General features: G+C 40.2%; 1 protein-coding gene across 2 annotated transcripts in view; it reads left to right on the top strand.

Moving 5' to 3' along the window:
* The window catches only part of PCCB (propionyl-CoA carboxylase subunit beta), a 97,813-nt gene that overhangs the window by 46,806 nt on the left and 35,264 nt on the right, over positions 1-15,743 (top strand). For both annotated transcript variants that reach the window (XM_067737735.1, XM_067737733.1), the window contains exons 8-9: positions 168-288; positions 1,937-2,018. In XM_067737735.1, the coding sequence (XP_067593836.1) occupies positions 168-288; positions 1,937-2,018 (203 nt within the window). The remainder of the gene's footprint in view (positions 1-167; positions 289-1,936; positions 2,019-15,743) is intronic.

Raw genomic sequence — 15,743 nt, 5'->3', positions numbered from 1 at the left:
GTCAGCCTGAAGGTGTGTGGTGTGGTACCATCCTCAGTGGAGGGGGCGGCGACAGGGCTGTCGGCACAGTCTGCTGCAGACCTGCCCTAGAGGGGGCAGGTGGGCATGAAGCTGCATCTCTGGGCTGACAGGCGCCCTGGCCCATTATATACTCCCTGTTTTCTCAGGCGTGGCCCACAGAGCTTTTGAAAACGACGTGGATGCATTGTGTAATCTCCGGGAGTTCTTCAACTACTTGCCTCTCAGCAATCAGGACCCCGCCCCCGTCCTTGAGTGCCATGATCCCAGGTGAGTTGCAGGCCGGAGCTCCTCTCGTTTTGCAGGTTGGCTTGTCCTTCTCTGGCCCGTGTGCCCTGGCGGGACCTCCAGGGTCTGCCCTGGTGGGTAGCTTGGAGTAGATTGTGCAGTGGAGTCAGGTGTAGGCATGGTGGTGGCATGTGTGGGTATAGGAGCCACAAAGGATTTTATTTACTTATTTAAAAAGAAATTAAAAAAAAATCTTCTGGCCACGCTGTGTGGCATGCGGGATCTTAGTTCCCCCACCAGGGATCAAATCCTTCCCCCCTGCAGTGGAAGCTTAGACAGAGTCTTAACCACTGGACTGCCAGGGAAATCCCAAGATATTTTATTTTTATTCACGTTTTTCCTCTCTCTAATATCTGACAAGTAGCTTGGGAGTAAAAAGTGGCCAAAAAAAATATTATTTCTGAGCCTTTGTCCAGAATTGAGATATATATATATGTGTATATATATATATATATATATATATATATATATATATTTTGTCTTAACATGAAATAAATCAATGTGAAATGATTCAGACAGCATGCCCTTTAGGAAATGTGCTTATGCACACCTGCTTGTGGCCAGAAGCTGGGACATTCCTGGGGAAGGGTGTGTTGCTGACCACCTAGTGAAGACCTTCTTTCCTTCTTGCTCTTCCGGCCACTGCCTGATGTGGGGAGCACCGCAGAATAAGCCAGAAGCCCAGCTGGGGAACTATAGCTCCAGACCACTGGCTGCTGTCTTCTCCATTTTGTTTCCTCTCTGATTTTGAAGCACTCACTTGGCCTGCAATACTTCTGCAGAAGGACTTGAAATTGTGTCCCTCAGGAAGAAGCCATCCCTTGGGAAGAAGCCGTTTGCAGACACTGCCCTGGGCTTCTACTTATGGGGCCATGTCTGGGCCAGGGATGCTCTGAAGAGTCATGTCCCCAGGGCCACTTCTTGTCTGCCTCTGCCTCACTCCTCAGGGGATACAATCAGCGGCCCACTGTGTGTAGTCATGAGAGGGAGGGTGGTCACAAGGCCCAGAAGTGATGGGCACAGCCTCCTTTTCCGAGCTGCTGTACTGTTTGGGGTTCTTGAAAGGTTTAGGACATCATTTGAAGGTGTTACGGTCCGAGGGCCCAGACGTGTCTGAACAGCCTGCTTTGGCCCAGCCATACCTCCTCGTCATTCAGTCCCAGGGAAGCTGTATGCATATGTGTAAATAGCACATGAAAAGTAAGGGAGGACTTTGTTACTGGGTGGGGCTCTACCCAAGATGCTGGTGCTGAGCTCTCTGGGAAGCTGGGCTTGATGCTACAGTGGCTTGTTCACTATAATGTCCTTTGGTACTCCATACAATACCTAGAATGTAGGAGGTGTTCAGAGAGGATAAATGAAGGAATCTCCACATTCAGGGGAATAAGCTCATTTTTTTTTCCTCTAAATGAAAACAGAAAGATCTTCTGGGTTAATATCAAGCTCAGATTCAGTTTAATATGGTGACAACAAAGGCATGTATCTTTGGGGACTGCTTTGCTAGCCCAGCAGGGATAGAATCAGTCCAGCCCCCATGCTGTGTCTCCCCCATTTCCTCTCCCATTCCCCACCCACAGAAGGCAACGGGCTCTTCCATGTTGATTATATCTGCTTCTTTTTCTATCCAAAGTGACCGTCTGGTTCCTGAGCTTGATACAATTGTCCCTTTGGAATCAACGAAAGCCTACGACATGGTAGACATCATACACTCTGTAAGTGCCACATCTGTCTGTCTTGTCTGTGCTGGCTCAGCCATGTGCATGTCATTGTGCTTTGGCTCAGTGAGGAAGTGCTTTACCCACAGGCCTTACCATTGGGCAACAGAGGCAGGGCACGGGGTGGCACAGAACAAGGGCACTGAGTAGTGTGCTATGGGAAGAGCTAGTGACTGTGGCCACCCTACTGGCTTGGACAGGCTTGGGGGCGTGGCAGTTGGGTCCGCAGAGCTCAGGGCTCTTGAGCTGGCACTCTGAGGCCTGTAGAGAAAGGGCCGTGTCTCCAGAGCCTGGAGTTGAGGCAGGAAGACTCTTCATGTACCTCTGTTTGGAGCCTCATGCTCAGAGGGCATTTTTTTTTTTCTCTAGAGAAAGGAGAGTGAGTACATAAGGTGTCCTGTGACAGGGTTGAGAGGTGTGTGTGTAGGTCGGAGGAGGACGCGAGTCATTTGTACCTTTTTCTTGGTGTAGCAGGTTCCTGGGTCATTAAGTGAAGAGGACAGTGTTGGGGTGAACTGGGGGCATCTGTCCATGGCCATTGTCTCCCTCACACTTTCCTACGCGCACTGTGCTCTTAGCTCTTCTCGATTAACTGAACCCAGACGGCTCTGTGGGCGCAGCCTCTCCGGGGCCCTGGCTCTCCCAGTGACCTGTTCCTCCTCCCTGTACTGTGGGGAGTCAGCGTGAGTCAGCAGCCATGGCCGGGCTCTGCCTCTCCTCATTGCTGGATTCTTAGCCTACTGAGCACCATTTGAGCCCGCTTCTACCAGCATGCCCTCCTCTGACCTTAGCCTTCAGTACTCTCTACACCCTCACAGTTGTCCTGTCCGTCTCTCACCACCTCTGCTCCTGGACTCCCCAGCCCTCAATCATCCCGTCCTGTGGAGCCCTCTGCCCCTCCTGGCCTCTGCCTTCCTGGCCCAGCTTGGACTCTGCCATTATGCCAGATGTTAACAGCCAGGCACTGTTCTCAGTGTTGGTGCTGTATCACTCTGTGATGGACAAAAACCCTGCCTCAGCGACCTCACATTTGGGTGAGAGATTCAGAGAACAAAAGCATACGTGGCGTGGGTAGTTTTAGGTCCAAAAGTAGTGTGAAGAAGGTAAAATGGGGTCTGTGTCATCAGTGCTCCAATTCTCCTTTTGCCCTGTGGAGTCCCATCCCTGGTTCAAGGCTGCAGCCAGCCAGCCAGCCAGCCAGCCATTCATCCATCCATCCATCCATCCATCCATCCATCCATCCATCCATCCATCCATCCACACACCCATCCATCCATCCACACACCCATCCATCCATTCATCCACTCATCCATCCAGTCACTTATTCATCCGCCCACCCATGTTGCCAGTGGGGCCTGAGCCTGCCAAGGGAAAGCCCCGGAGCCTTGCTCCAGCCTGAGCTGGGTCCTCGGTTCACCTCTCTGGTCTCCGGCTTGAATATGTGCCGTGAACTTCCCCTCAGCTCCTGTTTTTATCTTCTTCACTTTCCCTGATCGAAACCCTAACTTCCTTCTCTATTCCCCACTCTGATCAGATGACATCAGCATTTCCTTCGTGGAGAAAATTGAGAGCATCAGGTTCATCACTTTCCATAGGTGCCTGTTTCTCCCTCCCCACCGTCCCTCCGTGTCTCCCCAGGCTGAAAGAATGAGGTGCCTCACCTGGGCTCCTCACTCCATTGCTTCCTGTCTGGCATCTTGCTTTCTTGACTGGTTTAACTTCTTCTCCCTCTCTTAACTCCTTCCTCTGGGCAATAAATGTGTTTGAACATGTATGAACTTCTTGTCTGCTAAACCAAACCCGTCTTAACCTGAATCTCTGTTTAACTGACATCCACAGTCTTTTCTACCTTTTTCCTTAAACTCCTCTTGTCTCTTCTTCCTTTATTCCTCTCTGGAATCTGGCTTCTGCTTTCCTCTCTCTGTTGAATGACAGCTCTCCTAATGACCTCTCCAAATTGCTAAACTAGGGAACTAAGGGCATTAAAGAGGTATAGTTACAGAAGTAACCATTATTAAAATAAATATAAATCCTCCTAAATAACAGAAACATTTATATAGAATAGATCAAATCAATGCATCACATAGAGAAACAGACAAGCCTCCCCAGTGTTCTCTTCCAGGCACTGTTTTCCCACCAAGCCCCTGAGGGAAACTACCATCTTGACCTTTAACAGCATAAATTAGTTGTTCTTGGTTTTGTATACTATATAAATGGAATCATATAGTGTGCAGTCTTTTCTGTCTGGCTGCTTTAATTCAACGAGACGACTGAAATTCGTCCATATTGTTGTAATGCGTGTTATTCTCGTGGTTCTCCTTAGGCTTTTTTTTTTTTTTTTAACTTTTGAATTTTATTTTTTATACAGCAGGTTCTTATTAGTTATCCACTTTATACATATTGGTGTATACATGTCAATCCCAATGTCCCAGTTCATCCCACCAGCAACACTCCCCACCACCACTTTCCCCCCTTGGTGTCCATATGTTTGTTCTCTACATCTGTGTCTCTGTTTCTGCCCTGCAAACCGGTTCATCTGTACCATTTTTCTAGGTTCCACATATATGCGTTAATATACGATATTTGTTTTTCTCTTTCTGACTTACTTCACTCTGTATGACAGTCTCCAGATCCATCCACGTCTCTACAAATAACCCAATTTCGTTCCTTTTTATGGCTAATATTCCATTGTATATATGTACCACAACTTCTTTATCCATTCGCCTGTCGATGGGCATTTAGGTTGCTTCCATGACCTGACTATTGTAAATAGGGCTTCAGTGAACAGTGGGGTGCATGTGTCTTTTTCTCTGGGTATATGCCCAGTAGTGGGATTGCTGGGTCATGTGGTAATTCTGTTTTTAGTTTTTTAAGGAATCTCCATACTGTTCTCCATAGTGGCTGTATCAATTTACATTCCCACCAACAGTGCAAGAGGGTTCCCTTTTCTCCACACCCTCTCCAGCATTTGTTGTTTGTAGATTTTCTGATGATGCCCATTCTAACTGGTGTGAGGTGATACCTCATTGTAGTTTTGATTTGCATTTCTCTAATAACTAGTGATGTTGAGCAGCTTTTCATGTGCTTCTTGGCCATCTGTATGTCTTCTTTGGAGAAGTGTCTATTTAGGTCTTCTGCCCAGTTTTGGATTGGGTTGTTTGTTTTTTAAATATTGACCTGCATAAGCTGTTTATGTATTTTGGAGATTTATCCTTTGTCCGTTGATTGGTTTGCAAATATTTTCTCCCATTCTGAGGATTGTCTTTTCGACTTGTTTGTAGTTTCCTTTGCTTTGCAAAGCTTTTAAGTTTCACTAGGTCCCAATTGTTTATTTTTGTTTTTATTTCCATTACTCTAGGAGGTGGATCAAAAAAGATCTTGCTGTGATTTATGTCAAAGAGTGTTCCTCCTATGTTTTCCTCTAAGAGTTTTATAGTGTCCAGTCTTACATTTAGGTCTCTAATCCATTTTGAGTTTATTTTTGTGTATGGTGTTAGAGAGTGTTCTAATTTCATTCTTTTACATGTAGCTGTCCAGTTTTCACAGCACCACTTACTGAAGAGACTGTCTTTTCTCCATAGTATATCCTTGCCTCTTTTGTCATAGATTAGTTGACCATAGCCATGTGGGTTTGTCTCTGGGATTTCTATCCTGTTCCATTGATCTATATTTCTGTTTTTGTGCCAGTACCATATTGTCTTGATTACTGTAGCTTTGTAGTATAGTCTGAAGTCCTCCAGCTCCGTTTTTTTTCCTCAAGACTGCTTTGGCTTTCGGGGTCTTTTGTGTCTCCATACAAATTTTAAGATTTTTTGTTCTAGTTCTGTAAAAAAATGCCATTGGTAATTTGATAGGGATTGCATTGAATCTGTAGATTGCTTTGGGTAATATAGTCATTTTCACAATATTGATTCTTCCAATCCAGGAACATGGTATATCTCTCCATCTGTTTTTATCATCTTTAATTTCTTTCAACAGTGTCTTATAGTTTTCTGCATACAGGTCTTTTGTCTCCTTAGGTAGGTTTATTCCTAGGTATTTTATTCTTTTTGTTGCAATGGTATATGGGAGTGTTTCCTTAATTTCTCTTTCAGATTTTTCATCATTAGTGTATAGGAGTGCAAGAGATTTCTGTGCATTAATTTTGTATCCTGCTACTTTACCAAATTCATTGATTAGCTCTAGTAGTTTTCTGGTAGCATCTTTAGGATTCTCTATGTATAGTATCATGTCATCTGCAAACAGTGACAGTTTTACTTCTTCTTTCCCAATTTGTATTCCTTTTATTTCTTTTTCTTCTCTGATTGCTGTGGCTAGGACTTCGAAAACTATGTTGAATAGTAGTGGTGAGAGTGGACATCCTTGTCTTGTTCCTGATTTTAGAGGAAATGCTTTCAGGTTTTCACCATTGAGAATGATATTTGCTGTGGGTTTGTCGTATATGGCCTTTATTATGTTGAGGTATGTTCCCTGTATGCCCACTTTCTGGAGAGTTTTTATCATAAATGGGTGTTGAATTTTGTCAAAAGCTTTTTCTGCATCTATTGAGATGGACTTATCGTTTTTCTTCAGTTTGTTAATATGGTGTATCACATTGATTTTGCGTATATTGAAGAATCCTTGCATCCCTGGGATAAATCCTGCTTGATCATGGTGTATGATCCTTTTAATGAGTTGTTGGATTCTGTTTGCTAATATTTTGTTGAGGATTTTTACATCTATAGTCATCAGTGATATTGGTCTGTAATTTTCTTTTTTGTAGTATCTTTGTCTGGTTTTGGTATCAGGGTGATGGTGGCCTCATAGAATGAGTTTGGGAGTGTTCCTTCCTCTGCAATGTTTTAGATGAGCTTGAGAAGGATGGGTGTTAGCTCTTCTCTAAGTGTTTGATAGAAGTCACCTGTGAAGCCATCTGGTCCTGGACTTTTGTTTGTTGGAAGATTTTTAATCCCAGTTTCAATATCATTACTTGTGATTGGTCTGTTCATATTTTCTGTTTCTTCCTGGTTCAGTCTTGGAAGGTTATACCTTTCTAAGAATTTGTCCATTTTTTCCAGGTTGTCCACTTTATTGGCATAGAGTTTCTTGTAGTAATCCCTTAGGATGCTTTGTATTTCTCTGGTGTCTGTTGTAACTTCTTGGTTTTCATTTCTTATTTTCTTGATTTGAGTCCTCTCTCTCTTGATGAGTCTGGCTAATGGTTTATCAATTTTGTTTATCTTCTCAAAGAACCAGCTTTTAGTTTTATTGATCTTTGCTATTGTTTTCTTTGTTTCTGTTTCATTTATTTTTGCTCTGATCTTTACGATTTCTTTCCTTCTACTAACTTTGGGTTTTGTTTTGTTCTTCTTTCTCTAGTTCCTTTAGGTGTAAGGTTAGATTGTTTATTTGAGATTTTTATTGTTTCTTCAGGTAGGCTTTATTGCTATAAACTTCCCTCTTAGAACTGCTTTTGCTACATCCCATAGGTTTTGGATCATCGTGTTTTCATTGTCATTTGTCTCTAGGTATTTTCTGATTTCCTCTTTGATTTCTGCAGTAATCTCTTGGTTATTCAGTAACGTATTGTTTAGCACTCCATGTATTTGTGTTTTTACGTTTTTTTCCCTGTAATTCATTTCTAATCTCATAGCATTGTGGTCAGAAAAGATGCTTGATATGATTTCAATTTTCTTAAATTTACTGAGGCTTGATTTGTGCCCCAAGATGTGATCTATCCTGGAGAATGTTCCATGTGCACTTGAGAAGAAAGTGTAATCTGCTCTTTTTGGTTGGAATGGCCTATAAATATCAATTAAATCTATCTGGTCTTTTGTGTCATTTAAAGGTTGTGTTTCCTAATTTTCTGTTTGGATGATCTGTCCGTTGGTTTAAGTGAGGTGTTAAAGTTCTACACTATTATTGTGTTACTGCCGATTTCCTCTTTTATAGCTGTTAGCAGTTGTTTTATGTATTGAGATGCTTGTATGTTGGGTGCATATATATTTATAATTGTTATATCTTCTTCTTGGATGGATCCCTTGATCATTATGTAGTGTCCTTCTTTGTCTCTTGTAACATTCTTTATTTTAAAGTCCATTTTATCTGATATGAGTATTGCTACTCCAGGTTTCTTTTGATTTCCATGGAATATCTTTTTCCATGCCCTCACTTTCAGTTGGTATGTGTCCCTAGGTCTGAAGTGGGTCTCTTGTAGACAGCATATTTATGGGTCTTGTTTTTTATCCATTCAGCAAGCCTGTGTCTTTTGGTTGGAGTATTTAATCCAGTCACATTTAAGGTAATTATCAATATGTATGTTCCTATTCCCATTTTCTTAATTGTTATGAGTTTATTTTTTCTTTTAAAATAAATTTATTTATTTTTGGCTGTGGTAGGTCTTTGTTGCTGAGTGCAGGCTTTCTCTAGTTGTGAGCGGGGGCTACTCTTCATTGTGGTGCATGGGCTTCTCATTGTTGTGGCTTCTCTTGTTGTGGAGCAAGGGCTCTAGGCACGTGGGCTTCAGTAGTTGTGGCACGTGGGCTCAGTAGTTGTGACTTGCAGGCTCTAGAGCGCAAACTCAGTAGTTGTGGGACATGGGCCTAGTTGCTCCGTGGCATGTGGTATCTTCACTGCGCCACCAGGGAAGACCTATGAGTTTGTTTTTGTAGGTCCATTTCTTCTCTTGTGTTTCCCACTGAAAGAAGTTCCTTTGGCATTTGTTGTAGATCAGGTTTGATGGTGCTGAATTCTCTTAGCTTTTGCTTGTCTGTAAAGCTTTTGATTTCTCCATCGAATCTGAATGAGATCCTTGCTGGGTAGAGTAATCTTGGTTGTAGGTTCTTCCCTTTCATCACTTTAAATATATCATGCCACTCCTTTCTGGCTTGTAGAGTTTCTGCTGAGAAATCAGCTGTTAACGTTATGGGAGTCCCTTGTATGTTATTTTTCGTTTTCCCCTTGTTGCTTTCAATAATTTTTGTCTTCAATTTTTGTCAATTTGATTACTGTGTGTCTTGGCGTGATTCTCCTTGGGTTTATCCTGCCTGGGACTCTCTGTGCTTCATTGACTTGGGTGGCTATTTCCTTTTCCATGTTAGGGAAGTTTTTGACTATAATCTCTTCAAATATTTTCTTGGGTACTTTCTCTCTGTCTTCTCCTTCTGGGACCCCTATAATGCGAATGTTTTTGTGTTTATTGTTTTCCCAGAGATCTCTTAGGCTGTATTCATATCTTTTCATTCTTTTTTCTTTATTCTGTTCCGTGGCAGTGAATTCCACCATTCTGCCTTCCAGGTGTCTTATCCGTTCTTCTTCCTTAATTATTCTTGTATTGATTCCTTCTAGTGTATTTTTCATTTCAGTTATTGTGTTGTTCATCTCTGTTTATTTGTTCTTTAATTCTTCTAGGTGTCTGTTCTTTAATTCTTCTAGGTCTTTGTTAAACATTTCTTGCATCTTCTCGATCTTTGCCGCCATTCTTTTTCCGAGGTCTTGGATCATCTTCACTATCGTTATTCTGAATTCGTTTTCTGGAAGGTTGCCTATCTCCACTTCATTTAGTTGTTTTTCTGGGGTTTTATCTTGTTCCTTCATCTGGTACATAGCCCTCTGCCTTTTAATTCTGTGTGTCTTTCTGTGAATGTGGTTTTTGTTCCACAGGCTGCAGGATTGTAGTTCTTCTTGCTTCTGCTGTCTGCCCTCTGCTCTCCGTAATCTTTTGTATGAACAAACCACAGTTTATCTACTGTTGGTGGGCATTTGGGTAGTTTCTAGTTTGGAATTATTACAGATAGTTCTGATATCATTCTGTTATGTGATTTTGGTAAATAAACAAACAAACTTCCACGTTTCTGTTGAATCTGTAGTGAGGAGTGGAAGTACCGCCTCATAGCCAGGCATACATGGAGCCTTAGTGGACCCTGCCCAAGGGTTCTTCAAAGGCTGTGTCAGTTTGCACTCCCACCAGCAGCATTTGAGAGTTCTGGTGCCTTAACATTGTCACCAACACTTGACCAATACCATACTGCCTTAATTATTCAGTTGATAGTACGCTTTCACATCTGGTAGAGATAGTTCCTCTTGATTATTCTTTTCTTGGAGTTTTCTTGCCTAGTCTTGTTTATTTTTCCATATGAAATTTAGAAATCAGTTTGTCTTGTTTTAGGGTGAAAGCGGGGGGTGAAAGTAGGGCATCCTTTTGTTGTTTTTATTGGGATCCCATTAAATTTATGCACTAACTAGGGAAAATTGACATCCTTATGAATCTGAAACAATCTAAAAACACAGTTTGCATTTTTATTTGTTAAAGTGTACTTTTTTCTCCTTGACTGTTTTAAAGATTTCCTTGTTTATTCCTAAGTATCTTTTTATTGTAGATGGGGTCTTTTCTATCTTCTGTTGTTTTTTAGGTATATATGAAAGCTTTTGATTCTGTTTATCAATTTTATATCCAATTACCTATTAAGTTCTCTTATTATTTGTTATAGTTTTTCACTGTTAATTCTTTTGGCTTTTTCAAGTATATTAGTATATTGCCTACATACAAATAGTTTTGTCTTTTCCTTTCCAGTTATGTTATATCATTTCTTTCTCTTGTTCAGTTGCATTGATATACCTCCATATTTTATCAAATGCAGTGATAAGCAGTGGTTGTCATAGTGGGCATCTTTGTTTTGTTCCTAACTTTAGAGAGACTGTCATTAGTGTTTCCTAATTTTATATCTTTTTCTCATGTTAAGAAAGCTACCACTGCTTCCTGTTTTTTTTTAACATCTTTACTGGAGTATAATTGCTTTACAATGTTGTGTTGGTTTCTGCTGTATAACAAAGTGAATCAGCTATATGTATACAGATATCCCCATATCTCCTCCCTCTTGCATCTCCCTTCCACCCTCCCTATCCCACACTGGTTTCTATTGTAATTTTTGTTGTTGCCTACTTGTTTTCTTTGTAAATCAGGGGTGGGTATTGAATATTGTTAAGTGCCCTTTAAGCATTTATAGCGGTAATCACATTGATTTTTCTTAGTTCTATTTGTAAATATATCATAATACTTGTTATATTTTATAAATGTTTTATTTTGAATGTTTACATCAATATCATGGAATATTAGCTGATTTGGGGGATATTTTATTTATTTTAAACTTTTTATTTTATATTGGAGTATAGCCGATTAACAATGTTTTGATAGTTTCAGGTGCACGGCGAAGGGACTCAGCCATACATACACATGTATCCATTCTCCCCCAAACTCCCCTCCCATCCAGGCTGCCACATAACATTGAGCAGAGTTCCCTGTGCTATACAGTAGGGCCTTGTTGGTTATCCGTTTTAAGTATAGCAGTATTTACATGTCTATCCTAAACTCTCTGACTATCCCTTCTTTAGGGAGGTGGTGTATTTTAAAATCAGGTTTTGGTGTCAGTGCTCTTGCATCATTTATTAGTTTGCTAGGGCTGCCATAACAAAATACCACAGACTGAATTGCTTAAACAAAAATTAATTTTCTCACGGTTCTGGAGGCTAGAAGTCCAGGATTGAGGTGCCAGCAGAGTTGGTTTCTGTTGAGCCCTCTCTTCTGGTTTGCAGATGGCTGCCTGCTCACTGTGTCCCGATGTGGCCTTTCTTCTCTGTGCACAAGAAAGAGAGATCTCTGATGTCCTTTCCTCTTAAAAGGACACCAGTCCTTTCAAATTAGGGCCCCAACCTTTATGACCTCATTTACTTTATCTCCTTAAAGGCCCTGTCTCCAAACGTAATCACATTGGGGGTTAGGCTTCAATGTATGAATTTTGGCGGTGGGGATACATAGTTCAGTTCATGAAGTGCCATAATGAGAATTTGCAAGTTTTCTATGCTTTGGAACAGTTGAAATAGCATTGGGATTATCTGCTCTTTAAAGATCTGGTGGGATTTTCCTGGTGGCGCTGTGGTTAAGGGTCTGCTTGCCAGTGCAGGCGACATGGGTTTGATCCCTGGTCCAGGAAGATCCCACGTGCCATGGAGCAGCTAAGCCCGTGTGCCACAACTACTGAGCCGGTTTTGGTAGACTATATATATTTTTTCTATGAATTACCTATTCCAGATTTTTAATTTTACCTGCATAGGATTATGCAGAGTATATAGTCTTAGAAGATTAGCAAAATCTGTTTCAGTGGTTTTCTCTGACATTTCTTGTTTTATATTTTCTTGATAGTTACCTAGTAGTTGAAATATTTTATTGATGTGTTTCAGAGAATCAACTTTTTGTTTAATTTTTGTTTCTTTTTAAAGCTATGTATTTTCTGCTTTTTTATTGATTAATTCCTTTTGTGCTTTCTTTCAGTTAATCATCTTTTTTTCCTTCTCGAACTTTTGAGCTAGAAGTTTAATAAATATATTCTGTTTCATTTTTAATACTGTATTTAAGTCCATTGTAGAAAACATAGTCAAATAGCCACATCTAACTGTAGGGGAGGTTAGGAAATATGATAGCCATTTGCCCATCATTTCTTCTACAGTGGTAGAAACAGAAGCTGGATTTTTGGTGGATACTTAGGAGTCTCTGCTACACTCTCTAAATCCTTTTTAAATAAAAACAAATAATATGTACAAACAAAAAAACTTAAGTATAGAAACATGTAAAATGAAATGCAAATATTTTCTCTCTCCTTCTTATCAGTCTTTCCCAGAGGTAAGCACTATTAAGTTTCTTGTGTATCTTTCCAGAAAAAAATTTATATGTCAAATATATATCAATATATTTACTTTTAACTGAAAAAAGATTGTATTATAGACACTTCCACACCTTACTCTTTTTTCACTTTCTTTCCCTGTCATGGCATACAGGTCTACCTTATTCATTATAATGACTGTATAGTACCCCACTGTATGGATGGAACATTATTTAAACATTACCGTACTGATGGACATTTAGATCTTTTACAGTTTTTGTTGTTATAGCAGTGCTGCAGTAAACATCTGTGTGTATTAGTATGTTTTTGTGACTATATCCATTGGATCAGAACTTAGTAATGGAATTTTGTCAGTGGCATGAATTCTTAAAATTGTTTAAAAAAAAAAAGAGGGGGAAGGTGGTATTTCTGGGTAGTCAAAGTCTCCTGAATACAAAACTCTACACATACTTGAAAAACTATATGTAGGCCAATAAGAAGAAAAAATAAAACTACCATTTCCATTCCTTTATCATAATTGTAAGACAGGAAACTACAAACTTCATATAACGATAAGTAGAACAATAAATACCACTTTAAAAAAAAAATATTTATTTTTGGCTGTGCTGGGCCTCAGTTGTGGCATGCGGGATCTTTAGTCATGGCATGTGGACTCTTAGTTGCAGCATGCAGACTTCTTAGTTGTGGCATGCATGAGGGATCTAGTTCCCTGACCAGGGATCGAGCCCAGGCCCCCTGCATTGGAAGCTCAGAGTCTTAACCACTGGACCACCATGGAAGTCCCTAAGCACCACTTTCTAGTAGGACTGTTTCTTGAATTTTGGCAACAAGTCTCTGTGGAGAGCTGGAAGAAGTGTTGAGACACTGCTCAGAAGAAAGAGAAGGGAATTTAGAAGAAACCACTCAGGGAGAGGAAGTTCACTATAAGAGTGAAAATACTGGAAAAGAGTCCTGTTAGGTCAGAAGAGTTACTTAAGAGGAGGGACTTAAACATACACAAGAATCAAGAAAGCATGGAAGGGCATTCCTTCTAGGGAAGAAAAGATTAAAAAAGAAGAGAGAAGCACCTTTGGAAATTGTGAAGTGAAGGAAAAATGAAGAAAGAGGTAAATTTATGTGTCTACAAGATAAAAAAAAAAACCACTGAAGGTCATACTACCCCTTTCCCTACCACCCTCTTCTAATATCAAGACACCCATTAAGTAAGTGGCACTTTGTTATACTGACAGAAGAGGGCGCTCTTGAACTGGGAATCTTGTTCACCGTCCCAGACTGTCAACCCTGTCCACAAAATGCAGATACAAGTAGTTTATCTATACAGAGCTACTAAGATAAGAAAACCAAAAATGAGAACAAAAAACTTCAATTGACAAAACTCCCTTCATTGTAAAAGTTAGTCATTCAGCAGATGATCACACTGCAGTAGAGTTCAGTAGCCTCAAATCATCACCTGAGTTATGAAAATCAAATTCAGAAACTAATGACAGAATGGACATAAAATAGGAAGAAGTAAAGTTAGAGGTGACTGAATTAAAATGGTGGGGGACAAAATCATATATGAGAAGTGAAGACAGAATTATAAAGTGCTCTAGGGAGATTGTATTTGAATGAAATTTAATATGGAATGTTGAAGAAAAGTGGGAAAACAAGCAAAAGCATAAAGAAAAAGGTAAAAAAATCAGAAAAAAGTGACTAAAATGGAAGATAGGCAAAGAAGACTGAACATACATATAACTGGAGTGTCTGACGAAGGACAAACAGGAAGAGAATTAATGTTTAAAACTGTAATCCAAGAAGACATCCCAGAAAAAGACCCAGAGCTACATAATGAAAGAGCTCACTGAGTGTATGGGAAAATTAACCAAGAATGATCAAACTCGAGTAAATATCCATATATAACTACTAGATTTTTTTTGGCTGCACTGGGTCTTAGTTGTGGCATGTGGGATCTTTGTTGTGGCATGTGAGACCTTTAGTTGCGGCATGCAGACTTCTTAGTTGTGGCATGTGGACTCCTAGTTGCGGCTTGTGGGCTTCTTAGTTGTGGCATGTGGACTCCTAGTTGCAGCATGCATGCAGGATCTTGTTCTCCAACCAGGGATCGAACCCAGGCCCCCTGCATTGGTAGCGTGGAGTCTTACCCACTGGACCACCAGGGAAGTCCCACTACTAGATTTTGAAAAGAAAAATCCTCAAGACTTTGGGGCAAAAAGATTAAATAACTTACAAAGATGGGAGAATTAGAGTAGCATCAGACTTTTCAAAAGCAACAACAAAGCAAGGCAACAATAGAGAAGCACTTCCTGGAGACTCCAGGAAAGACTAAAGATTTTATATCTGGCCAAGCTGATGTTCATGTATTAAGACTAAAGAAAACCAGCTAAAACTGAGGGATTTCTGTGTTCCCAGGCTCTTCTTGAGGAAGCTTCTAGAGGATGAGTTTCATCCAACCAAGAGATTACTGGACAAATTGTAGGAAAAGGATTGATGGTGCTTATTTAATTATAAGACCAGAATAAGGTTGGGAATGAGGGTAGAGAACAATGTATAAATGCTATGTTTCAGTTGCAGAAAAAAATGCCACTGAAAGATGGAAGAGAAGGAAGAGTGAAAGAGTATAGCAGAATAAGTATACTGATTGTTGTGACTCAACAGATATTAATAGTAGACAACCCGGTTAATAAGACATTAGATGAGGAAACAGACTAAGGGCATTAAAAAGGTATAATTACAAAGGTAACCACTAGACCAAAAATATAAATCTTTATAAACAGCAACATAAAACATATTACTTAAACAGTAAATGTAACATGGTACACAGAATAATTACAAGAATAAAAAACATCTGAAATACCAATAAATATGAATGGCCAAACTTATTTATTAAACTTATCTCATTTATTAAAAGAAAAGGATGTTAAATTTCCCTCATAAAGCAAGACCAACTATATGTGGTGTACAAGAGACAAAGTGATTCTGAAAAGTTAAACGTAAGGGATGGGGAAAGGTATGTCAGGAGAACAGAAACAATGCCGTGTGTGTGAGCCTAATATTGGGTGATGTGAAA

Source organism: Pseudorca crassidens, chromosome 5 (genome assembly GCF_039906515.1).
Source record: "Pseudorca crassidens isolate mPseCra1 chromosome 5, mPseCra1.hap1, whole genome shotgun sequence".
In the NCBI taxonomy this organism is placed as follows: Eukaryota; Metazoa; Chordata; class Mammalia; order Artiodactyla; family Delphinidae; genus Pseudorca; species Pseudorca crassidens.
The sequence above is the reverse complement of the archived record's forward strand: the minus strand, read 5'-3'. Positions and strand labels throughout refer to the sequence as shown.